We start from the raw sequence: 25,550 nt of genomic DNA on the forward strand, positions 1-25,550 counted from the left end.
TTCCCTACTGAAATGATCAAACAAGGCTTCCTACAGGAGCCTGTAATTCAGAGCCTTGTGAAGGTAACTGCAATTAGGGAAGAAAAAAAAAAAAAAAAAAGACTTCAGAATCAGATCCTTCAAGCCACTTTAAATGATTCAATGGGAGGGCCAACCAAAACATTCAATACAAAATTCAGATCCTAGAATGGTGCTATGACCATGAATGAAGGGCGGATGTATTTAACTCCTCTCATGAAATGCACCTCAAGAGAAACCACCACTGAAAAACCTCAGATATGGCTCCTGTAGCAAGTCAAGGCAGCCACTGAACTAATTCAAGGCTAAACTCTTATCCAATCCCTTCTGAAGGAAGGTCAAAATAGATGAGAAAAATGTCTTAAAAGGTGTTCATTCCACTGTCTTGACACCAGGCATCAGCCAGACTCCAAACCCAGATGTAAGCTAAGAAAGTTTATCATTTGAGCTTTCAGTATAATCACAATACAGACGTGGAAAAGCCCCACTTGCACAGCTTCACTCTCTAAAGAGCCAGGCCATAAAGAAAAAATTTAACTGGATCTTCCATGAGAATTGGCCCTTGTTGCAGGAGACCTTTTGAGACTGGCAAATATAATAAATCCCCTACCTTGAGACACAAAGTGATGAACCTCTTTGGCCAATCCAATGCAACCAGTACCATGCAACATGGATAATCCTCTATCCAATGTATCACTTGCACAATGAGTGGTCAACAAAGGGAACACATTCAGGAGTGGGAATCTCTGCCATGGACAAATACGGGCATCAATTTCCCCTGATCTCTGATCCTTTCTGTGACTGAAAAAAAAGGCTTATATTCCACGGCAGCAAGGCGTATCTGTCCACAATGAGCTACAAGAACTCTTCTTGGTGTTCTCACCCACCAAGGTCTAGAACATTCTTGCTGAGTAAGTCAGTCTGCACATTATCTATGCCATCTATCTGGCTACCAACAGAGCTGAAACATAACATCCAGCTCATTCTAGAACACTTGCCTCCCGGGCTACACCCAGACCCCTTGCACATTGACATATGCAACTGCTATCATATTGACAGAAGGTACTCTGACCACAGACCCTTGAAACAAAGGGAAAAAGTCCAAAAAGCCAGCCATGTAGTCCTGTCTCCAGCCTGTTTTACTGACCACAACTCTTCCATCCCGGAGCACAGGTTTTGAGTCACCTTGTCCTGACAATGGGTACCCCAGCCCAAAAGACTCATACCCATATTAACTACTGTCTACACCAAAGGATCCAAGTCTATCCCCTTGGGTCAAGTTGCTTGAGTTCAACCACTAGTCCAAACTCTGGATGTATAGAGTACCAGACAAGGGGTGCATGGCAGCCCAAGAGACCATCTCTATTGTGGACACCATCAACCCAGAGCTTGAAGATAATTCCAAGCCCTGGGAACTCAAACTGAAAAGCCTCCAAATCTGGTATGCAACTTAATTCTCTCCTGGGTCAGTAACATTTAGCCCACCTCAGTGTTGAAGAGAATCCCTAGTCTAGTGAATGAGAGGGTTGGAACTTGCTCTTGCTGAAATTCACCACCCAACCCAGAGACTCAAATAGCTGAATAATTCTGGAGGTAGAGAACAGCAACACATTCTTGCTCCAACTTGGCTTGATCAACCAATCATCCATATATGGTGGACTAGGATGCCATCCTTTCACAGGGAGGCCCCCTCATTACCACTATTTGGAAAAGGTTCTTGGAACCATAATCACACCAAATGGAAGTGCCCTGAATTGGAAATGTTGCCCCAGAATTGCAAAACCTAGTAATCTTTGTTTTTATTGTATTCATTTTTAGGTTTTTATGTAAACATGTTTTTTTTTAACCTTGTAAACCATTGTGATCTTTCTTTGGAATGATTAAATACAATTTGTAAATAAAAATAAATAAATCTCTAATGATTTTTCCTGATGGGAATATACTGGTATGCTGACAGATTCAGCAAAGACAGATCTCCTCCACCAGACTGAAACAATCACCCAATAGAGTATCTAAACGAAACCAACCTTGAGACACCCAGCAGTTGACCATGTTGAGAACCAGGATAGGATAAAAGCTATGTTTATTTTTCAAGACCATGAAAAAGATGGAGTGCCCATTTCGCAGCACCTTGGGCGTTGGAATCACTCTCTCTAATTGATTTAATACAGTACAGCTTGTAATATTGCCTTTTCTCACTTTTTTCTATAGACTTTTTGTTAAAACATTGACTCCTGATGAAGCAACTTAGGAGTTGCGAAACACGACCGCTGACGAGTCAATTTCTAAGTCTATTCTTGAGGATGTAAAAGACTTTATAATCACCAAAGTAATATCTGATGGGCATAGATAAACATTTAGAGACATTGTTACCACCGGAGGGTGGAATTTTAAAAAAATCTCTCTCGGACCGCAAATGATAGATAAGACCGGACAGCTTAGCTCACTACTAAGCACGTCGTCTAAGGCTTGCTGATGCAGTTCTGTCTCATATAAAATGTATTTCTTGTTAGTGAAGAGCATTTTTTGGAGTGTGTTTTGGTGCTACCTTTAGATTTTTGCTTAGCTTTGGTGTAGACAGGATCGCAGAGTGGCTCTTTGTTTGCATTTACTATTACTAAACCCACCCACAGAGCTGGCCATTTGTTAGATCTAGTTTTTAAATTGAAATCTTCTCTATATTGGTAATAAGAAGCAATAACAAGAAGCTACTTGTATACGTTGAGAAGAAATCAGTTAACAATTGCCTGCATTTGGTAAAAGGCCCAATTGATCCCAATATGCTTCATTCTGAATGGTTACCCAATTTTATCCTGCTACTGAATAATGCTACAACTTGGAGGTCAAGATTTCTGCCTGGCAAGAGTCTTTGATCACAGCTATGGACAACATTGCACCTGCTAAGATCAAATTCCCTGTTCGTGTCCATTTTGCTCCTCGGGAAAAAAAAAAAAGAAGCAATTGCACAGTGTCGAACAACGTTAGGGAATTATATCATTTTATTAATTCATTCAATCTTCCTTCTAAACATTCTCAGACATTTATAAATCATAGCCTTAATCCTAAACAATTTGCTGTCTTTTTTGATGAGAAAATGAAAGCACTTACATGCAGATTTCCTACAGCAACTTTTGTTGCACCATCTATTAAATCCAGGTTAGACATACCTGGGATGAGTCTGATACTACCTCCCGGTCTGAGAACTTGCAAGTTCTCAATAAGGTAAACATTTTTAGCTGTCCTTTAAACCCATGTTCAAACAATTAAATTATAAGGTAGATTTTAAAACAAGGGTGCGCACGTCCATGAGCGTGTGGCTCCCAATGCTTGCACATGGACGTGATTTTATATCATGCGTATGCGCGTCGGCATACGCATGATATAAAATACGATGTCTGCGCGCACATGTGCACCAGTTTTTAACATCCACATGCACATGTGCAGGTGGCCCACAATTCGTGTGTGTGAGGGGGGGGGTGGATTTTCAAAAGTACGTGTGGTGACGCGATTGTGACTTTGCCTAGTTCCCTCGCAGTCCCCTCCAATTAAGGAGTGGCCTGGGAGGGAACTTTACTTTAGCCCTATCTACTCGACCCCTAAACTAACCCTACCTATCCCCTTTTATTTATTTTCATCCTTATTGCTCCTCGGGAGCAGAAGTAAATGCCAGGTGATGGCCAGCTGCCGGCTCGCACTTCACCAGGACAGCGGCTAATGGCCCTGTTGCGGCCCACCTCCCCCTTCCCACCCAGACCATGCCTCCCAACCTGCCCCTTTTGCAGGGCCAAGCACTTCTGTGCATAACAGGGGTTACGCCATGGTCGGGCCTGTTCTAAAATGAGCGCGGTGTGCGCAAGACCCAACCACGCGCATAACCCCTGGTTTCTACACATGTGGCCCTTTTAAAATCGGGCCCCTTATGTGAGAATTGTGCAGACCCATTTGTTGCGCTGGTAAATTCTTCTTTTGATGAATATTTCTTACCTGGTGCCCCTTAAAAAGCAAGTATAAGGCTTATTTTAAGGAAACCCTCATTGGATCCGGCTGTGCTGTCCAATTATTAATCAAGTTTCTTCTTTGGGTTTTTTTTTAGCAATAATTTCTGAACAGAGTTAAAAAACTGTTGAACAAACACTTGACCAGCCATTAGTTACTTGCTCCTTTACAATTTGGTTTTAGGACTGGTCATAGCACAGAAATCTTGTTATAGGGGAACGTTCAAAGTAAAATGCCTACAAGGGAGCCAGTTGGATCAAGAAGTAAAAGGACACTTAAGGATAACAAGGTCATAGCAGAGAGAGCAAATTAATTCTTTGCTTTGGTCTTCACTGAGGAAGATGTAAGGCAGATACCCATGCCAGAAGCGATATATAAAAGTGACGACTCCGAGGAAAAACAAATCTCAGTGAACCTGGAAGATGTCCATAGGTCAAACTGATAAACTAAAAAGAGTAGCAAAATGAAATTGTGGTCTTTACTTTTGGTAATTTATAAACTATCATTAAAATAGCCTATAGTACCTGATAGGGTTCATAATGAAATGACAATTTTTAAAAAGGGATGAAGGGGTGATCCAGGAAATTAGAGACCATTGAGTGTCTCTACCAAGCAAAATGGAAGAAACTATCATAAAGAACAAAATTGCTGAACATATAGCTAGGCATAGTTGAATGGGACAAAGCCAAATGGATTTAGCCAAGGAAAGTCTTGCTTCACCAATCTGGTACAAGTTTTTGAGGGCATAAACATATGGATAAAGATGAGCCATTGATATAATGAATCAACTGAGAGACTTCTTAGGAAATTAAAAAGCCATCAGATGGGGGCAGTGCCCTATTGTAGATTGGGAACTGGTTAAGAGACAAAAAAAGAATGTAGGGCTAAATGGTAAATTTTCTTGATGGAGAAAGGTGAGTAGTGGAGTCTGAGGGATCTGTTCTGGCAACGTGTGCATTTTATAAAATCGGCGCATCCTTTTTAAAATGTACCTTTAAGAGCAGTACATTGCACTTGTCCATATTAAATTTCATTTGCCATTTGTGCCCAGTCTCTCCATTTTGCAAGGTCCTCTTGCAATTTCTAAGAATCCTCTTATTTCACAACTGTTATCAGCAAATTTGATCATCTTACTCGTGGTTCCAATTTCCAGGTATGTGTGTGAGTGAGAGTGAGAGAGAGAGAGAAATTTAATATGGACAAAGTGCAAAGTGATGCACTTAAAGGTAAATTTTAAAGAGGATGCGCCGATTTTATAGAATGCATACATTGCCACGCACGTTATAAAATCCAATACCCGCGCATGCATCTCCATGCAGGTGCCCACTTGCGCATGCAAGGGTGGGGATTTTATTTAAAAGTTCATGGAGACGTGATCAGGCCTTTCCCAGTTCCCCAACTATCCTTCCTCCCTTTTCTACTCTCTGCCCTGACCCCTAACCTCCCCAACTCACCTTAATTTTGTTTTAAAACTTACCTGCTCTTACGAGCAGAAGTAAGTTCTGCATACCGGGCCGGCTGCCAGGGTGCGATTCACCGGAATAGCGCCTAATGGCACTGTCCTAACCAGCCCCACCCCGGCCGCCCCTTTTTAGGAATCCGGCACTTCAGTGCGTGCCAGGAGATACGCGCATAGCTGGGCTGCTAAGATGTGCGTGGCCTGGCCACACATGTAAATCCCAGTATTTACGCATGCCGGGGGTTTTAAAATCGACCCTAGGGGAAAAAACCCAAATTATAGCTATACAATGCAAGGTTTCACATTAGGAGTCACCATTCAGGAAAAGGATCTAAGCGTAGTCATTGATAACACGGTGAAATCTTCTGTTCAGTGTGCAGCAGCAGCCAGGAGCGCAAATAAAATGCTAAGCATTATTAGAAAAGGAATGGAGAATATAAACAGAAAATATCATATTGCCTCCGTATCGCTCCATGGTGCAACCTCATCCTGAGTATTGTGTGCAGTTCTAGACATCACATCTCAAAGAATATAGAGCAGAATTAGAAAAGATACAAAGAAGAGTGACAAATGTGATAAAGGTGTAGAAAAGCTAAAGAGCTTTTCAGCTTGGAGAAGAGATGGCTGATGGGAGATATGATAGGAGTCTATAAAATAATGAGTGGAGTGGAATAAGTAAACGTGAATTAGTTGTTTACTCTTTCAAATAATACAAAAACTAGGGGACACAAAATGAAGTTATTAGGCGATATATTTAAAATAAAAAATATATATTTTCTTTAATCAATGCATAATTAAGCACTAGCATTCGCTGCCAGAGGATGTGGTGAAAGCTGTTAGTGCAGTTATGTTTAAAAAAAAGGTTTGGACAAATTCCTGGAGTAAAATTTTAAATTTTTTAAAAACCTGTTCTCTAAATAGGACTCTGGGACATAATGTGTTAAAGTGAAGTTGCAGAAATACACTGCTTTTAGTTCCTTGTAAACCGATTAGATGTACCCACGAATGTCGGTATAAAAAAGTTGTTAAATAAATAAAATAAATAAATGTACTATGGTGCATTGTAAATGTGATGTATTTTATGACTTGCTATATTTTGTTTTTTTTAATTATGACCGCTTAGATGGTCAGTCTACTGCCCAATTCCCGGTATATAAAAGCTTTTAAATAAAACATATTAACATAATAATGACAGCAGAAAAGGGCCAAATGGTTCATCCAATCTACCCAGCAAGCTTCCCATGGTAATATCTACCATGCTGTGCAGGTTATCCCATGTTTCCCTTAAGGGTAGCAATTACCACTCTATGCAGTTATGCTGATCAGCCTTCTTGAAAATTCAGACAATGCTGATGTGGTTTGCTTATGGACTTGGCCTGTACTTTTTCATTTATGTCTGCGTATCAGTACCCCAAACCGTAAAATTCGGAGCCTGTATTGATGGTCATCTGAATTCCCCCTCCTCACCACCACCATCAAAGCGAAGTGTTGTGTTGTAGTTGCATCAAAAGCATCAACACTTGTTGGTTAAGGGTAGTAATCCCTTGTTGTTTGTTAAGAGTAGTAATTGCTCCTCCATGCAGGTTACTCCCATGCTTATCCGTTCCCCAGACTGTAAAAGTCGGGATCCTCGCTGGTTGCTGTCTGAATACAACTCCCCTTTTGCCCCTGCTGTTGAAATGGACAGCAATGTTGCAGTTGCATCAAAAGTATCAAGGCTTATTGGTTAAGGGTAATAAATCGCCACACCAGCAAATTATCCCCATGCACCCTTCTCTTCATTTCTATCCTCTAGCCTTTAAGGATCCATAATGTTTATCCTGTGCCACTTTGAATTCTTTGACTGTTTTCTTCTTCAATACCTCCTCCAGAGGGGGCATTCCCAGGCATCCACCACCCTTCTCCATGAAGAAAGATTTTGTGTTGGTTCTGAGTCATCCCCCTGGAGTTTCATTTCAGGACCCCTAGCTCTACTGATTTCTTTCCAACAGAAAAGATTTGATGTTTGTGCATAATTAAAACCTTTCAGGTACCTGAAGGTCTGCATCATATCTCCCCTGAACCTTCTCTCTTCCAGGGTATCCATATTCAGATCCTTCAGCCTCTCCTCATTAGTCTTCCGATATTGACCACACACCATTTTGATTGCCCTTCTCTGGACCGCCTCCATCCTCTATCCTTTTTGAGGTACGAGCTCCAGAACTGAACATAGTACTCCAGGTGAGGCCTCACCAAGGACCTGTACAAGGCATTATCTCTATGCAGACAAGCATTCTTCTGGCTTTAGCTATCGCCTTGGCGCGTTGCTTTTCCATCTTCAGATAGCCAGACACTGTTACCCCAAGACCCCTCTCGATCCATACACATCAGTCTTTCACCCTCCCCCCAACCCCAATCACATACAGTTCTTTTGGATTACGGCATCCCAGATGCAGGACTCTGCACTTCTTGGCACTGAATCCCAGCTGCCATGAATATCATACATTTCAAAATCCTCCTAAAATGCTGACAGTAGATACTAAGAGTTAGAAAGCTTTTGAAAAGTTTCTAGGGAAGACAAAATATTTGCAATCAGAACAATGAAACAATGGCAAAGTCAAAAGCCCATCTTCTATACATGGGAGTAATTACTCCAAAAAGAAAGTTATAAAACAGAAGTAATTGAGAATGGAGGCAAGGTGAGAATCATATTCAAAAGCATTTTACAATGTACAGAAAGGGAAAGATGTTTCTGAAAATAGAGTTTGAGGTGTCTGTTAAAGATAATGGGGCCGATGTAATAAGCAGCGCTAAAGCTACCGTGGATTTTTGCTTGCAGTTGTGCGGATTTCTGCCCATGGTTCTCTCATGCTAGTCTTAGGTGGGTATGTAATAACGTATTCAGCGTGAGAAAATGTATGCAGAAGCACGCTTAAAAGCCCGCGGCTGGTTTAATCGCTAGTGCATGCAAATGAGGCAAATTAACTATTCATGGGCTATGCAGTAAGGCACACATTGGTTAGTGCAGGCTTTTGTACGCAGTTTTTTAGCACCTGGGTCAGGGCAGGAGTTAAGTTAAAGCATGTGACTGGAGACTGGTTTTGCTGGCATTATAGTGTGATTGCCATGCAGCTTTGGGGTAATCATGGATTACCTTCAGTTTTTCCAGATGTTTTATTCTGTGGGAGAACAGAAAAAAAACCTCTGCTGCATTATCCGTGCCTACTGGCCTCTATCAGAAAAGCTGCCACACAGTGGAGACGGAACATGAAGGGGACAGATATTGCTCTATCCACCATCAGTTCCACTCAAGGACCACTAATTTCTTCACGGTTTGATTTAAAGGGGAAGGGTTTCGCCCCCGCCCCCTCCCCCCAAGAATCACCTATGGAGGTTTCAGGGCCGGATTGTGCAGTTTATTACCTATGGCTGTAAGCACATGTTTGTGGTCCAACAAAACAAACCAGAAGACGGTCAAGCGCAGCCAAGCCAAACAGAACAAAAGCAAGACCATATGTAGTGGAAAGAAGTCCTTTATTAGTATTATTAAATGAAATGACCGACTCTGGCCAAGTTTCGCCTAATAAAAGGAAACAGAAAATGAAATAAAAAATTGAAGTGAAAAATTTACCTTACACACATGTAAATTATATTGGTTTTTACTCTTTTCAGCCCTTGATGCAGCCAATTAGGTGAAACTCAGCCAGAGTCAGGCATTTCACTTAATAATACTAACAAAGGACTTCTTTCCACTACATATGGTCTTGCTTTTGTTCTGTTTGTTTAGCACGTGTTTGTGTGCACTTTCACATTTAGTGCAATTTTCTATATGCATCTCATTTACATAAGAGGCCTTTATTACTTCCCGCGGAGGTGCCTGCTCTTGGTGCATGTGCTAAAAAAAAAAACAAATACGCACAGACAACTGTTGCCAATTCCACCACGGGTCACATCACATCGGCCCCAATATGTTCTTTGCTTTCTTTACATCTTGAACATGAAAGTAAATGCAAGTATCTGAAACTAACCTGTTTGGCTTCGTTCGCTGTTCATAAGGTGCTTGCTGAATGGCATACTCTTGATACCCTCTTCCTTGTACTTGATCATGATTTATCTCAGGCTTTGTTGCCGAATCCGTTTCTGGAGGAGCTGCCTCGACTGGAACAATTTTTGTTGCTCCTGTTAACATTGAGATAAAGTACATAGTTCATTTTTTTTTTTTTTAATTTGTTTTCTCATTGGAGAAATTACTTACCTGATAATTTCGTTTTCCTTAGTGTAGACAGATGGACTCAGGACCAATGGGTATAGAGTGCTCCTGATAGCAGTTGGAGACGGATCAGATTGCAATCTGACATTAGCACCAGTACATATACTCCCTGCAGGAAGCTCTGCTCTTCAGTATTCTCTTCGAAAAGCAATTGTGGATATATGTGCATCTGGATAATTTGATTAACTTTGATTAACGTGAACTGGTTGATGTGGGTTATAGCTGGAAACAGCCAGTGCACTCAACCGAAAAACGCCGACACCCAGTAACTATGGATGTCTTAATTAGAGGAAAGCGTGGCTTACTCGTGTTTGTCTTGCTCTCGGGGATTGTCACCCGAGGTTCCATGTTTGGCAGCAGCCGTGGGCGGGATACTGTGTCCATCTGTCTACACTAAGGAAAACAAAATTATCAGGTAAGTAATTTCTCCATTTCTTAGCGTGTAGCAGATGGACTCAGGACCAATGGGATATACAAAAGCTACTCCTGAACCGGGTGAAAGGCTGCCCGTGGCCCACTTAGTACTGCCCTTGTGAATGCTGTGTCCTCCTGAGCCTGGACATCCAGGCTGTAGAACCTGGAGAAGGTGTGAATGGAGATCTCGGCGGGTGACAGCATCCTGGTTTCCGTCCAGGTCACTGCCTGGACTCTAGTGGAATGGGCCTTGACTTGTAGAGGCAGAAGCTTGTCTGCCTCTACATAGGCCGCCTTGATTACTTCTTTGATCCAGCGGGCTATGGTTGACTGTGAGGCCGCTTCCCCTGGTTTCTTCCCACTGTGAAGGAGGAATAGGTGGTCCGTCTTTCATACAGATTCCGACCTTTCTAGGTATCTGACTAAGAGTCTGCCGACGTTAAGATGGCGAAGACGGCGAGATTCTTCAGAGTCCTTATGCTCGTCTGGAGATGGCAGCAAGATGGTTTGGTTTAGATGGAAGTGAGAAACCACTTTTGGGAGGAAGGAGGGGGACCGTGCATAGCTATATGGATCCCGGTGTGAACCTGAGGAACAGTTCTCAGCAAGATAGTGCTTGAAGTTCGGAGATGCAATGGGCCGAACATATTTATTTATTTATTTATTTAAAATTTTTATATACCGGCATTCATGTTGCAAACACATCATGCCGGTTTACATATAACAGGGGTGTACAGTGAACAATTCAATAACCTATTTGTGTAGAAGGAAGCAGTTACAAATAACAAGGTAATAGAACTGGGAGGAGAGAAGAAAGGGAGAGAATAACATTAGGTATAGGTATTTACATTAGTAATAACATTTTTACATGTGGAAGTGGTAGAATCTGGCTGAATAGAATTAATCGGTGTCCGGGAAAGCTTTTTTAAACAGCCAGGTCTTGAGTCTCTTCCTGAAGGTTGGGAGGCTGGGCTCCTGTCTAAGGTCCGGTGGGATGGAGTTCCATAGAAGGGGGCCGGCTGTTGAAAAGGCCCGATCTCTCAAGGTAATGTGTTTGGTAGTTTTGGCTGGGGGCACTTGAAGAGATCCTCTGAGTGTGTCTCTTGTTGGTCTGGAGGAGTTATAAATTTGGAATGGGACTTGTAAGTCGAGTGGGGTGAGTTGATGGATGGTTTTGTATATTATGGAAAGAGATTTGTAGAGGATTCTAAAGTGAACAGGCAACCAGTGGAGATCTTTTAGGATTGGAGATATATGGTCCCTCCTCCTGGAGTTTGTCAGTAATCTTGCCGCAGCGTTTTGTAACATCTGGAGGGGTCTAGTATAGGAGGAAGGTAGGCCCAGAAGGATAGAGTTACAGTAATCGATCTTAGAAAAAATGATGGCTTGTAGAATGGTTCTGAAGTCCTGAGTGTGGAAGAGTGGTCTAATTCTTTTCTATATTGCCACTAGGAATGCAGTCTTCAAGGTTAGGAGTAGGATAGGTCTGAAGGAGGCTCCCACTAGGGTCTAGTACTAGATTGAGGTTCCATAGGGGTACTGGCCAATTTAGGGGTGGTCGAATCTGCTTGACCCCTCTCAGGAAGCAGGAGAAATTCGGATGAGATGCTAAGCTGGTGCCTTCCATTTTGTCTCCGAAGCAGGTCAATGCAGCCACCTGAACCTTGATGGAGTTGAGAGACAACCCCTTCTGTAATCCGTCCTGCAGAAATTCGAGGATCGTGGGAATTTTGACTGTCTGCAGAAGGATGTCACGGTCTTCGGCCCAAGCTTCGAATATTCTCCATATTAGTATGTAGGTCAGTGATGTGGAGAACTTGCATGCTTGGAGCAAGGTGTCAATCACCGCCCTCGAGTATCTGCTCTTCTTCAGGCATGTCCTCTCAATGGCCAGATCATACGAGAGAATTGAGTTGGGTCTTCGTGGAGGATCGGGCCTTGCTGTAGCAGATCCCTGTGTGGAGGTAGAGGGAGAGGGCTCCCTGTCACGAGTCTTCGCATGTCTGCATACCACGGTCTTTTTGGCCAGTCCGGGGCCACTAGAAGTACTAGCCCCTGTAGTGTTCTATCTTGTGGATGATCCCGCCCAATGGTGGCCACGGGGGGGGGGGGGGGGGGGGGGGGGGGGAAGGCATATAGCAGGTCTTCCTGTGGCCAGGTCTGGATGAGGGCATCGATCCCTTGGGATTGTGGTTCTTGTCTGCGACTGAAGAAATTGGGAACTTGGGCGTTGGACCAGGTTGCCAGGAGATCCATGGCTGGGGTTCCCCAGCTCCTCCAGAAACGGATTTACTATCAACTGGAAGGCTGTGGTCAACAGCATCCATTCCCCTGGGTCTAGACTTTCTCTGCTGAGGTAGTCCGCCGTGACGTTGTCTTTTCCTGCGATGTGGGCGGCTGAGATCCCTTGTAGGTTTGCTTCCGCCCACGCCATTAGGGGATCTATTTCCAGGGACACCTGTTGGCTTCTGGTTCCTCCCTGGCAGTTGATGTAGGCAACTGTCATGGTGTTGTCCGACATGACTGACAGATTTGCCTCGGAGTCTGTGACTGAACCATATGCAGGCTAGTCTGACCGCCCGGGCTTCCAGTCGGTTGATGTTCCATCCTGACTGTTCCTTGTTCAATTGCCCCTGGGCCGTCAGCTCCTGGCAATGGGTTCCCCACCCTCCATGGTGAGCAATGTCCAGGTCGGTGGAGACAGCCATACTCCCTTGCTCAGATGGTCTTCTTGTAGCCACCATTGGAGGTGGTTCCGCACCTCCTCCGGGAGCTGGAGGGGAACGGAGTAGTCCTGGGACGTCGGGTTCCACCGTGACAGTAGGGAGCGCTGTAGCGGTCGCATGTGAGCTGTTGCCCACGGGATCACTTCCAGGGTTGATGTCATGAAGCTGAGGACTTGGAGGTAGTCCCATACTTTGGGGCAAAAGCTTGTTAGCATGTTTCGCAATTGGTTCGTCAGTTTTCTTCTCCTTGTAGGAGGAAGACCTTGTCTTGTTTGGTGTCGAACCGGACTCCCAGGTATTCTAGAGATTGGGAGGACTACAGACAGCTCTTGTTTGTTTTGACAACTCACCCGAGGTTCTCCAGTAGAGCCTTGACTCTGGTGGTCGTCTGATGACTTTGCTCTAGAGATTTTGCCCTGATCAGGTAATCGTCCAGATATGGGTGTAAGAGGATTCCCTCTTTCCTAAGTGTCACCGCTACTACAAACATAATTTTGGTGAATGTCCGAGGGGCTGTGATGAGCCCGAAGGGTAGTGCCCGGAACTGGCAGTTGTGGTCCAGGATCACGAAGTGCAGGAAGCGCTGATGCTCATGATGGACCAGGATGTGCAGGTATGCTTCTGACAGGTCCAGAGATGTAAGTATTCTCACGGCTGTATCGCCCTTATGACCGAGCGCAGGGTTTCCATGTGGAAGTGTGGTACCCTCAGACAGCGGTTGACCGACTTGAGGTCCAGGATGGGTCGGAACGTTCCCTCTTTCTTGGGGGTGATAAAATAGATGGAATAGTGCCCAGTATTTTGTTGTTGCGTGGGCACCAGCCTTTTGGCCTTCAAGGCAAGCAATTTGACCAGTGTGGTTTCCACTGCCATTCTCTTGGAGTGGGCGTGGCAAGGAGATTTCACAAATTTGTCCATTGGTATGTTGTGGAAGTCCAGATAGTATCCCTCTCGAATGATGGTTAGGACCCACTTGTCCGATGTTATCTCAACCCATCTGTAGTAGAATAGGGCAAGCCTGCCCCCTATGGCTTCTTCTCGTGGATGGGTCGGCTGGGGCCTGGGCCAGAGCTGGCTCCCCTCTTGTGTTTGCTCCGAAAGGGCTGGCCCCTGCCTGTGGGCCGAGGTGCTTGATATGCACTTTTGTAAGGCCTAAAACGCTGTGATCTTCTGCCCTTAGATACTAGGGGAGAGGGGCATTGGCCTCTTCTGTTCTTGTCCTCCGGTAACCAGGGGACTCGCCCCATTTGTCGGCTAATTTTTCCAGTTCGCTTCCAAATAGGAGGGCTCCTTTAAAGGGCATTCTCGTAAGTTTTGTGTTGGAAGTCTCGTCGGCTGACCAACTTCGGAGCCAGAGTTGCCTTCTGGCTGCCACTATGGATGAGATGCCCCTGGCTGAGGTGCGTACCAGGTCAGAGGTCGCATCCATGAGGAAGAATACCGCTGGTTCTCATGCTTTGATGGGCGTGACGGCGTTCCTGGTCATGGATAAGCAGGCGCATGTCACCATGGCACAGCAGGCAGCGATCTGTAGTGACATAGCTGAAACGTCGAATGACTGTTTAAGGATGGATTCCAGACGTCTGTCCCGGGCATCCTTGCATGTCGCTCCTCCCTCGACTGGGATGGTAGTGCACTTTGTGACCACGCAGACCATGGCGTCCACTTTGGGGAACACCAGGAGATTTTTGGCTGAGTGTTCCAGTGGGTAGAGGGCTTCTAGGGCCCATCCGCCTTTGAAACTGGCCTCCGGAGCATCCCATTCCAGGCCGATCAGCTGTTGTACGGCTTGCAGCAGAGGGAAATGGCGGGAGGCCTGACTGAGTCCCTCTAGGAGAGGGTTCGTCTTTGGTTCCCTGTGGCACTAGTGCCTGGGATGGCGAGCTCCTTCAAACTGAGAGCCACGAGATCTGATAGCTTGTATTTGGAGAAAAAACGCCTCATGGTTCGGTAAGGTTCCGTTCCTCCAGGGTAAGGTTCCTTTCCTCCAGGGATTCTTGATCTTCGTCCGAGGTGTCCATGTCCCCTATGGTGAGCCTTTTGGCCGGGGGAGGCATGTCTCTGGGGGGCCTAGAGGGCCCTGGAAGGTTAGGGTCCTCTGGGGGAGGCTGTGCTTGTGTCATTGGTGGTGCCGGTTGCATGTGGACAAAGGTGTTTAGACCTTTAAAGAATTCTACCCAGGAAAAGGATCCTGGGTCTAAATTGAAAGCCGCTGCGTCCCGTTTGAGGGAGGCTTGCGCTGGGGGTGGATAGGTCCGGTGTACTAGCTGGGTACTAGCTGGGGAGGGCCTTGACCTGGTTCTCCCAGAGCCTCCTCGCACTGTCAGCACAGGGCCATGGCCTCTTCGTGCTGCGCAGCTCTCATGTGGCAGGCTGGGCAAAGGGCTTGTGCCTTGACCTTCTAGGCCGGTGGTGCCATGGTTTGTGCATGTAGGATCGCAGAAAACCTCGGTCTGTGCATTTAATTCACTCGTTGGGAGGCTTAATTATGAGCTCCAGTGCACCGAAGATGTGCGTGTAGGCCGGGATACGTGCTCACTAAGATGCACGCGCCGCTGTGCACACAGACTTAATTTATGCGCCCGGCACCGTTAAGCGTGTGGTTGTGCGCCTGGTCCCCTCGTGCACGTCGCTGTGCGCACAAGTAAGTTGTGCGCCCTGCTTGCCTCTGTGCACAAGGCTCAGTTAAGCAGACAGGACGGTGATCAAGGAGAAATGGCGTCTGCGACCATGATGGTGACCACCTCAGAGGGTCTCCATGTGGGAAGACCCTCGTATTGGATCGGGGTCTAGCCCGGACGGGGCTGATCAACCTGACAAGCACAGATGCCGACTGCCGATCTATGTGGCTTTCCGAGCCTCGGAGACTGGAGACTTTCAGAAAGCTTTCTACTTTACCTTGTCTCGGCGTTTCCCGGTCTTGTTCGGGCAGTATCCGGCTGTGGGGGGAAAAAGGGAAAAAGTACCTTCACCGCTGCGCTCTGTGTTACACCCGCTGCCTCTCAGCTGCTCCCGTTGCCGGGGGCTAAGTCCACGCCGGGAACCGGCTGCCAGACCGAGGCCTACCTCTCTGAGGGATCTCGGAAATCACCTCAGGAATTCTCAACTGGGGGAGGGACCCGTAGGTTTCACTGCAGGAGAGTGGAGCTCGTCTGTAGAGGTAAGATTTCTTCTTGTTTGGAATTTTCTTTGGTTTGAATACTCTAACCCTGTGCAAGAGTGTACAGAGTCCCAAACTGCTATGGAGACAGAGAAATACTGAAGAGCAGAGCTTCCTGCAGGGGTATATGTACTGGTGCTGACGTCAGATTGAAATCTGACTCCAAACTGCTATCAGGAGCACACTATACCCATTGGTCCTGAGTCCATCTGCTACACGCTAGGAAAATTTCTATTTTCATTCGTAAGCTGCTTTGCGCAATCCTCTTGGTTCGTAAATGAGGAATAAGTCAAAAAATGGTTTGGATTCCAATATTCCTGACAGCTTTAGGCCAAGTGCTAATCTTCCATTCATGGGGAAGATCATTGAATGGGTTGTTTCCCCAGTATCCAAGACTTTCTAATTAGTACCAATTTTCTAGACCCATTTGAATCCAGGTTTACACCTGACTACTGTCTAAAATGTCTAGATATTATTTATTTCTGAGACTAAATATTATTTATTTCTATGTTAGCCATGACTCTGGCTTTTCTTCCTCCCAGTTCAAGTGCCCCTGTTTTATTGTAACTTTCATTCACTTTTTCTCTCTTCGCCTATTGTTCACGTTGATGTTAATGTTATTGCACCGCTGTTTATTGTAAACAGATACGATATGATTGGTATCATGAGTGTCGGTATAAAAAAGCCCTAAATAAATAAATAAAACCAGGAAGGACTTAGGACAAAGGCTTGTTATCTATCTTTGTTCTTCTCAATTTAACAGCTGCCTTCAAAACCATAAATATTTTTCTAATGAAGCAGCTTATTGACTTGAGTTTAGATAGTGAAGTTCTCCAATGATTCACTTCTTTTTGGATAAGATGGCCAGAAAATTGCATGGGGTAATTGGGGTCTTACATGTTTCCATCTTGTCCCCAACAGTATTCAATATTCTGTCTCAAACAACTGTGTAAAATTATCTGCAGCTTATGATTTCAATGTTATACCGACTTTGTTGAAATGGGGAAGTACCTGGAGGAAGAACTAGAAGGATGGGAGAAAACGAGAGATGTGGAACAACAGTGGGCCAAACTAAAAGGAGCAATTACTGAAGTGACTAATATACATGTAAGAAAAGTAAAGAAAAGCAAGAAAAGAATGAAACCTATTTGGTTCACAAAGGAGGTGGCTGATAAAATAAGAGATAAAATAACAGTGTTTAAGAAATATAAAAGATCCCAAAGGGAGGATCACAAGGAAGAATATCTGATAAAATTGAGGGAGACAAAGAAAGTAATCAAGAAAGCGAAAAGTCAAGCGGAAGAAAGGATTGCCAAAGAGGTAAAGTGAGGTGACAAAACTTTTTTCAGATACAACAGTGAAAGTAGAAAAGCCCAAAGTGGTATAGTGAAATTGAAAGGTGAAAAGGATCAATGGGTGGAGACAGATGAAGAAATAGCAAAAATATTAAACGAATACTTCAGTTCGGTGTTCACGAAAGAAGACCCCGGAGAAGGACCGTCACTAGTTAACAAGAAACTGGAGGGGAGTGGAATGGATGAAACTCCATTTACAGAAGAGAATGTATGGGAAGAGCTAGGAAAACTGAAAGTGGACAAAGCCATGGGGCTTGATGAGGTTCATCCAGGATACTGAGAGTCATAAGAACATAAGAAATTGCCATGCTGGGTCAGACCAAGTGTCCATCAAGCCCAGCATCCTGTTTCCAACAGAGGTCAAACCAGGCCACAAGAACCTGGCAATTATCCAAACACTAAGAAGATCCCATGCTACTGATGCAATTAATAGCAATGGCTATTCCCTAAGTAAACTTGATTAATAGCCGTTAATGGACGTCTCCTCCAAGAACTTATCCAAACCTTTTTTGAACCCAGGTACACTAATTGCACTAACCACATCCTCTGGCAACAAATTCCAGAGCTTTATTGTGCGTTGAATGAAAAAGAATTTTCTCTGATTAGTCTTAAATGTGCTACTTGCTAACTTCATGGAATGCCCCCTAGTCCTTCTATTATTCGAAAGTGTAAATAACCAATTCACATCTACTCGTTCAAGATCTCTCATGTTCTTAAAGACCTCTATCATATCCCCCCAAAGCAGTCTCTTCTCCAAGCTGAACAGCCCTAACCTCTTCAGCCTTTCCTCATGGGGGAGCTGTTCCATCCCCTTTATCATTTTGGTTGCCCTTCTCTGTATCTTCTCCATCGCAACTATATCTTTTTTGAGATGCGGCGACCAGAATTGTATACAGTATTCAAGGTGTGGTCTCACCATGGAGCGATAGAGGCATTATGACATTTTCCATTTTATTCACCATTCCCTTTCTAATAATTCCTAAAATTCTGTTTGCTTTTTTGATTGCTGCAGCACACTGAGCAGACGATTTTATAGTATTATCCACTATGATGCCTAGATCTTTTTCCTGTGTGGTAGCTCCTAATATGGAACCTAACATCGTGTAACTACAGCAAGGGTTATTTTTCCCTATATGCAACACCTTGCACTTGTCCACATTAAATTTCATTTGCCGTTTGGATGCCCAATCTTCCAGTCTTGCAAGGTCCTCCTGTAATGTATCACAGTCTGCTTGTGATTTAAATACTCTGAATAATTTTGTATCATCCACAAATTTGATAACCTCACTCATCGTATTCCTTTCCAGATCATTTATATATATATTGAAATGCACCGGTCCAAGTACAGATCCCTGAGGCACTCCACTGTTTACCCTTTTCCACTGAGAAAATTGACCATTTAATCCTACTCTGTTTCCTGTCTTTTAACCAGTTTGTAATCCACGAAAGAACATCGCCTCCTATCCCATGACTTTTTAGTTTTCGTAGAAGCCTCTCATGAGGGATTGTGTCAAACGCCTTCTGAAAATCCAAATACACTACGTCTACCGGTTCACTTTTATCCACATGTTTATTAACTGCTTCAAAAAAAATGAAGCAGATTTTTTAGGCAAGACTTCCCTTGGGCAAATCCATGTTGACTGTGTTCCATTAAATCATGTCTTTCTATATGCTCTACGATTTTGATCTTGAGAATAGTTTTAACTATTTTTCCCGGCACTGAAGTCAGGCTCACTGGTCTATAGTTACCTGGATTGCCCCTGGAGCCTTTTTTAAATATTGGGGTTACATTGGCCACCCTCCAGTCTTCAGGTACAATGGATGATTTTAATGATAGGTTACAAATTTTAACTAATAGATCAGAAATTTCATTTTTGAGTTCCTTCAGAACCCTAGGATGCATACCATCCGGTTCAGGTGATTTGCTACTCTTTAGTTTGTCAATCTGGCCTACTACATCTTGCAGGTTCACAGTGATTTTGTTCAGTTCGTCTGACTCATCACCCCTGAAAACCATCTCCGGAACTGGTATCTCCCCAACATCCTCATTAGTGGAAGCAAAGAATTCATTTAGTCTTTCTGCAATGGCCTTATCTTCCCTAAGAGCCCCTTTAACCCCTTTGTCATCTAATGGTCCAACCGACTCCCTCACAGGTTTCATGCTTTGGATATATTTTTTAAAGTTTTTATGAGTTTTTGCCTCTATGGCCAACTTCATTTCAAATTCTCTCGTCGCCTGTCTTATCAATGTTTTACACTTAACTTGACAATGCTTATGTTTTTTCCTGTTTTCTTCAGATGGATCCTTCTTCCAATTTTTGAAGGATGTTTTTTTTGGCTAAAATAGCCTCTTTCACCTCACCTTTTAACCATGACTGTAATCGTTTTGCCTTCCTTCCACCTTTCTTAATGCGAGGAATACATATGGACTGCGCCTCTAGGATTGTATTTTTAAACAATGTCCAAGCCTGTTGAACACTTTTAACCTTTGCAGCTGCACCTTTCAGGGTTTTTTCTAACTATTTTCCTCATTTTATCAAAGTTTCCTTTTGAAAGTTTAATGTTAGAGCTGCAGATTTACTTATTGTCCCCCTTCCAGTTATTAGTTTAAATTTGATCATGTTATGATCACTGTTGCCAAGTGGCTCCACCATGTTACCTCTCTTACCAAATCCTGCGTTCCACTAAGAATTAAATCTAAAATAGCTCCCTCTCTTGTTGGTTCCTGAACCAATTGCTCCATGAAGCAATCATTTATTACATCCAGGGACTTTATGTCTCTAGTAAGTCCTGCTGTTACATTTACCCAGTCAATATTGGGGTAATTGAAATCTGAAAGTACACTGAAGCACAGCCCTTGCACATCCGCAAGTACTCAAGCACACTGGTGCAGGACAAATCTCACTTCCACTGAAGAATTCAAAGAGTCTGTTTATTTCAGAAGAATCAATGTCAAATTCATTCTATTGGCAACTCCATCAATAATAACAGTGATTTCTTAAAGTCCCCCGACACGGTCCCGTGTTTCGCGACTGCTGCATCGGGAGGGACCAAGGTAACAGTTATAATCTGCAATACTATATATCTAACTAGATAAACGACACTTGACCGACGTGCCGCAAATGCGCAGTAGAGAGCAGCTCTACTGCGCATGTGCGAGCGAGCACGTCGGTCTTAGGCAGGGTAAGGAAAAAAAAAAACATGGCGGCGGGCGGCGGCGGTAGCGGCCAGTAGCGAGGGAGGGAGGGACTGAGGGAGGGAGGGACTGAGGGAGAGAGAGAGAGGGAGGGAGGAGTGGGAGAATGAGGGAGAGGTGAGAGTCAGGGATGTAAGTGGAAGGGGGAGAGGGAGAATGAGAGAGAGGTGAGAGACAGGGATGTGAGTAAGTGGAAGGGGGAGAGGGAGAATGAGGGAGAGGTGAGAGACAGGGATGTGAGTAAGTGGAAGGGTAAGAAGTTGTGGAGCAGAGAAAAAGGGAGTGGAGGAGGGCTGAGGGAGAGGGGATGGGATTGAGAGAGGGTGGGGAGTGACTGAGGGAAGGGGAGAGAGGTGGGAGTGACTGAGGGAAGGGGAGGGAGGTGAGAGTGAGGGGAAGAAGGCAGTGGGAGACAGAGGGTGAGTAAGACTGAGTGGAGGAAAGGGGAGGAGTGAACGAGGGGAAGGGGGAGAGAGGGAGAAAAAGTGTAGAAGGGTGCTGTGTTAGAAAATGGACTGAAAAAAAAATGTAATGTAGCCCGTTTTAACGGGCTTAACGGCTTGTATATATATATAAGAAGTGGAACAACTTGGCTACGATAAACATTACAACATAGAACCACATACCTGTAACAGTAATCACTGGAGCGCAAGCGCCCTCAGAAAATGACAGCCATTTAAACAGAAAAAGGCACGAAAACAGAGCCTCTCGCGAGATCTATTTCAACCAAATTAAATTAAATTAGTCAGCGGATTTCCTCCATCAGTCAAAGAGATACCACTCAATATCTTTATTGAGTCCTTTGGGGGAGACGGTATCAAGAGTGAAGATCCATCTCTGCTCCCTCCAACCCAGTGTCCCGGGGAAATCACCCCCCCCCCCCCCCCCCCCCGAGGTGGGCGGGGAACCACCTCTAACACTAGGAAGGAGAGATCAGAGATGGAGTGGCCGCTGTGGGACCAATGGGACACCAGGGGCTCGTCCATTCGAAGTGACCGGATATTTGAACAGTGTTCTATTATCCTCGTTTTTACCATCCTGGTCGTTTTGCCTACATACAGTAAGGAGCAGGGACAACTCACAACGTAAATGACACCTTTTGTGGTGCAGTCAGAGTGTGAATACAGTCTAAAGGAACGTCCAGTGATAGGGTGTATAAAGACTGAAGTGGTGTCTGTATGGCTGCACATAGTGCAGTGTCCGCTCGGTCTGTGGGTACCCCCCTTACTGTGAGTGTTATCAACATTTAGTGCTGTTGTGTGTACCAATCGGTCGCGCAAATTTCTTCCCCGCCAGAATGTAAAACGAAGGGGACTTTGAAATAAATCTGATAATGCTAGTGCCGACCAATGGCGCCGAATCATGTCAGCTATCGCTTTTCCCACAATTGAAAAAGGCAAGATGCAGTTGTTAGCCGTATTGTCAGAGCTAGTGGGTGGGAGAAAGAGCCAGTCCCGGTTTGTGTACAAAGCCCTTTTAAAAGCCTTCTTGATCACCCGGGCCGGATAACCACGATCTAAAAACCGAGCAGTCATATTTTGGGCTTGGGTTATAAACTCAGTTCAAGAAAAGCAGAGGCGGCGCAACCTTAAAAATTGGCCAATGGGTATATTATCCCGGAGAGCCCTGGGATGACAGCTCTCATAGGATAATAAGGTGTTGCGGTCCATTACTTTACGAAACAGGGTAGTCTCAAAATGATCTCCCACTACCGAGATCAAGATGTCTAAGAAAGAGACATGCAGTGGATGAATACAAAAATTAAATTGTATATTACAATTTAAAGAGTTAACCCAATCAAAAAACATAAGAAACTGCACGTCAGTGCCTGTCCAGATGACAAATACGTCATCGATGTAACGCAACCAGAGATGTACAAATCTAAACCATTCTGAAGGATAAATAAATGTCGTTTCAAAGTGGTCCATATACAAACAAGCAAGGCTGGGGCCATAGTGGCCCCCATAGCCGTGCCCTTAATTTGTTGGTAAACCGTGTTATGAAACTGAAAAAAATTCTTTGTAAGAGCTAGTTCTGAAAGTTGGATAAGAAATGACGTAGAGATGCGATGTGGCAGAGGACGTGTGTCTAAGACATTTTGGATGACTTGAAGTGCCTCATTCTGTGGAATGTTCGAATAAAGTGAGACATTTTTGCTACTTGTGAAGTGCCTAGGAGAGAGAGAGAGAGAGAGAGAGAGAACTATTGATATCACTATAAGACGGCCAACTAATAAGTTGAGGTGAGGTTTAGGGTTTTGGGGCCAGTTTGACATGCAGAGTGAGACGTATGAACAGCACAGTACGCCTCAGTGAAGATCTGAAGTCATCTGGAGAGAGCAAAGTCTCACAAAGTTGAGATTTCTACAATGTTCTCTTGCCCTAACTTGATGGACTCTGTAACAGGGTACTATCCTCACCACTAGTTTTTAGCTGGCCCTACTATATTGATATAAATAATTGAATACTGTGAAGGCCTCCCCAGAAGTGCTCTCTCTCTACTCCACTCCCCTAGAAATTGCCGAAATGCAATTTGCAATCTTTATCGCAAATTGCACAGCTTAATGCCAGGGACAAAGGTGTAGTTATTTCTGGCCTTAAAAAAACATAACATAACATGCATAACGCATGCTATCACACAGTATGATATTGCCCCTCATTTTCATTAACCCCACCCAAACTGCTCCCCAATCTCACCCCTTTGACAAATTTGCATGCACGCCACACGGTACCATGATTATCTCGTGCTTTATGTTAACACATGCATTATGGTGATATTGCGGGCTTTAATGCCATAACCCATTTTGATGAATGACTTAATTTATTACCTATTTTATGATTGCACTTGATATTTTTTTCAATCTTTATTGTTTACATTGTTGTAATTACTCAACTATTTTGTATTTATTTTCAGCACTAGTTTTGATGCTTTGTTCACTGCCTTGTGAATTTTTGGAAAGGCAGTTAAGTTTAATAAGCAAGCTCTACATCTGACAAAAGCAATAAATAATTATATGTCATGTATGAATGGCTTTTTAATAATTAAACAATGTATATAATGCTGTTTGATGCTTCAGAGTATGAGTATCTTTGTAATATGAAATAGTCTGTTGTATCAAGATGATAATAAAAAACAAAACAAAAAAAAACAAACAAACAACTCTAATGCTCATGTGTCTATTTGAAAACAGACAAAAAGTGGAAGAGCACTGTGTACCCTGAAAGAACCATCTTAAGTCCTAAAATATTTATAATGTAGAGTTATTGAAAATACAAATAAATTAATTTTCAAACACCATATATGTGGAATTAAGGGTTAAACGAGTAGTAGGTCATACCTACACTTTAACACGGCAACCACAATTCTTTGCTCAAACTCCATAAACAAATTCATACTATATTTAATGATTTCCTTATCTGGCATGCAAGCGCATAATGCTTATTGGCTTGCAAAATAAATAAATAAATAAATAAAATGTTTACGCCATATTACGTTGCCTTTCAAACTGCACTTAGTTAGTGAATGTACTTCTCAATTGTAATACTTCCTACCCTTGGAATCCCTGCAGCAGCTAAATACCTGCAATGGTTTGTCATAGCACTTTCAAAGAGCCTGCACAATATTTTGGCATTATCAGTCTTTAGCACTTTTCATCACTTTTAAGAGTTCACCTCTTTTAAGAGTTATACCCTGAGTGTAGCATTAAGTTCATTAAATGCTGGTTTGCTAAGGCCCAGCATAAAAATGTGATAGCATGCAATTTCCCTCCTGCCAGTGCCATCTAGTGGCAAGTAGAGAGAATGGCCTAATAAATATCACATTTCAAGATAGTACAGTCTTACTTGCCAGCAAATGATATTGAAGAAAGAGAACACTTTAATATTTACTAGCAGGAATACTGGAAATCCTTTTCTGCCTCATGCCATCTGCGGGTGCTCTCTCTTCTTCATCTGTTTCTTCCTTCTTAGCAACACTGCTCCACCAGTGAGCCTACTACTACTAGCTGTAGAGGCCAATGAGAACAAGAGGCTCTCAAACAGTGACACACCCACTAGTTGATCCTGGAAGATGTTTTGGTTCCAGTATAGATCTGTGCATGTGAATATCTTTCTTTGGTCATCTATACTGACAAGTCTTTGCTAAACATGAAGAATACTCATGAATCAGAACCAAGTGCCCAATAAGAAATGTTCTCAACCACTGACAATCTCACTTAGTCTCAAAACAGGCAATTTTAGATGGCTGGAGGCCATCAGCATCTAATTTGGTAGCAGGTATTTTTCAGTCCCTTTTCAAAGCAAAATACTGACCCTGTGTAACCATGTCGTCTATTATCTTATGCTTATTCCAAATATCAATTATAGCTGCTCAAATCTGTTCTGAACAGATGATGCCCTCACTTTTGTATTGTGATCTTTAACTTTTTTTCTTTTTTTTAATTCTATTAATTTGAAATCATCAGATCATCATTGCTTGGAATTTCAAAAAAATATACAAAATTTCCCTGCTTTATGTCCGGGATGGCATAGAGTCCAAAAGGATAAAGATCCTGCATGAGACTAAATGTACAATCAATCAGATCTTTATGGGTAGAAATCCGTGTGCTGGGGAAGAGAATAGTGATAGGAGTATACTAACATCCACCTGGCCAAAATTGTGAGATGGATAGTGAAATGCTAAGAGAAATTAGGGAAGCTAAACAAACTGGTAGTGCCTTTGAAGAAGCAGTGCTCAATAAGGGTCTCAATTTTGTTCCCACTCAGAAACATGATCCTTTCAAGTTCCGATGCGACTTTAACAAATTCAGACAACTACAACGAAAAATATTCCTGTCTCATAGCCCCTTTGAAACTTCTTCTCCAGCTACTACATCCATCGTGAAGCTCAAAGCAAAATGGAACCCACCACCTCCCGGAGACGCAGCTATTAATACGTTTCAGGCACTGATCATGCGTGAAGTTGAAAATATTGAAAAAA

At 43.6% G+C, this 25,550-nt stretch overlaps 1 protein-coding gene across 2 annotated transcripts in view; it reads right to left on the minus strand.

Annotated features, from left to right (window-relative positions):
• ZFAT (zinc finger and AT-hook domain containing) overlaps positions 1-25,550 on the minus strand; it is a 466,784-nt gene that overhangs the window by 363,250 nt on the left and 77,984 nt on the right. For both annotated transcript variants that reach the window (XM_029592065.1, XM_029592066.1), the window contains exon 5: positions 9,481-9,631. In XM_029592065.1, coding sequence (XP_029447925.1) covers positions 9,481-9,631 — 151 coding nt within the window. The remainder of the gene's footprint in view (positions 1-9,480; positions 9,632-25,550) is intronic.

The sequence above is a fragment of the Rhinatrema bivittatum genome, chromosome 2 (genome assembly GCF_901001135.1).
Source record: "Rhinatrema bivittatum chromosome 2, aRhiBiv1.1, whole genome shotgun sequence".
NCBI classification, from domain to species: domain Eukaryota; kingdom Metazoa; phylum Chordata; class Amphibia; order Gymnophiona; family Rhinatrematidae; genus Rhinatrema; species Rhinatrema bivittatum.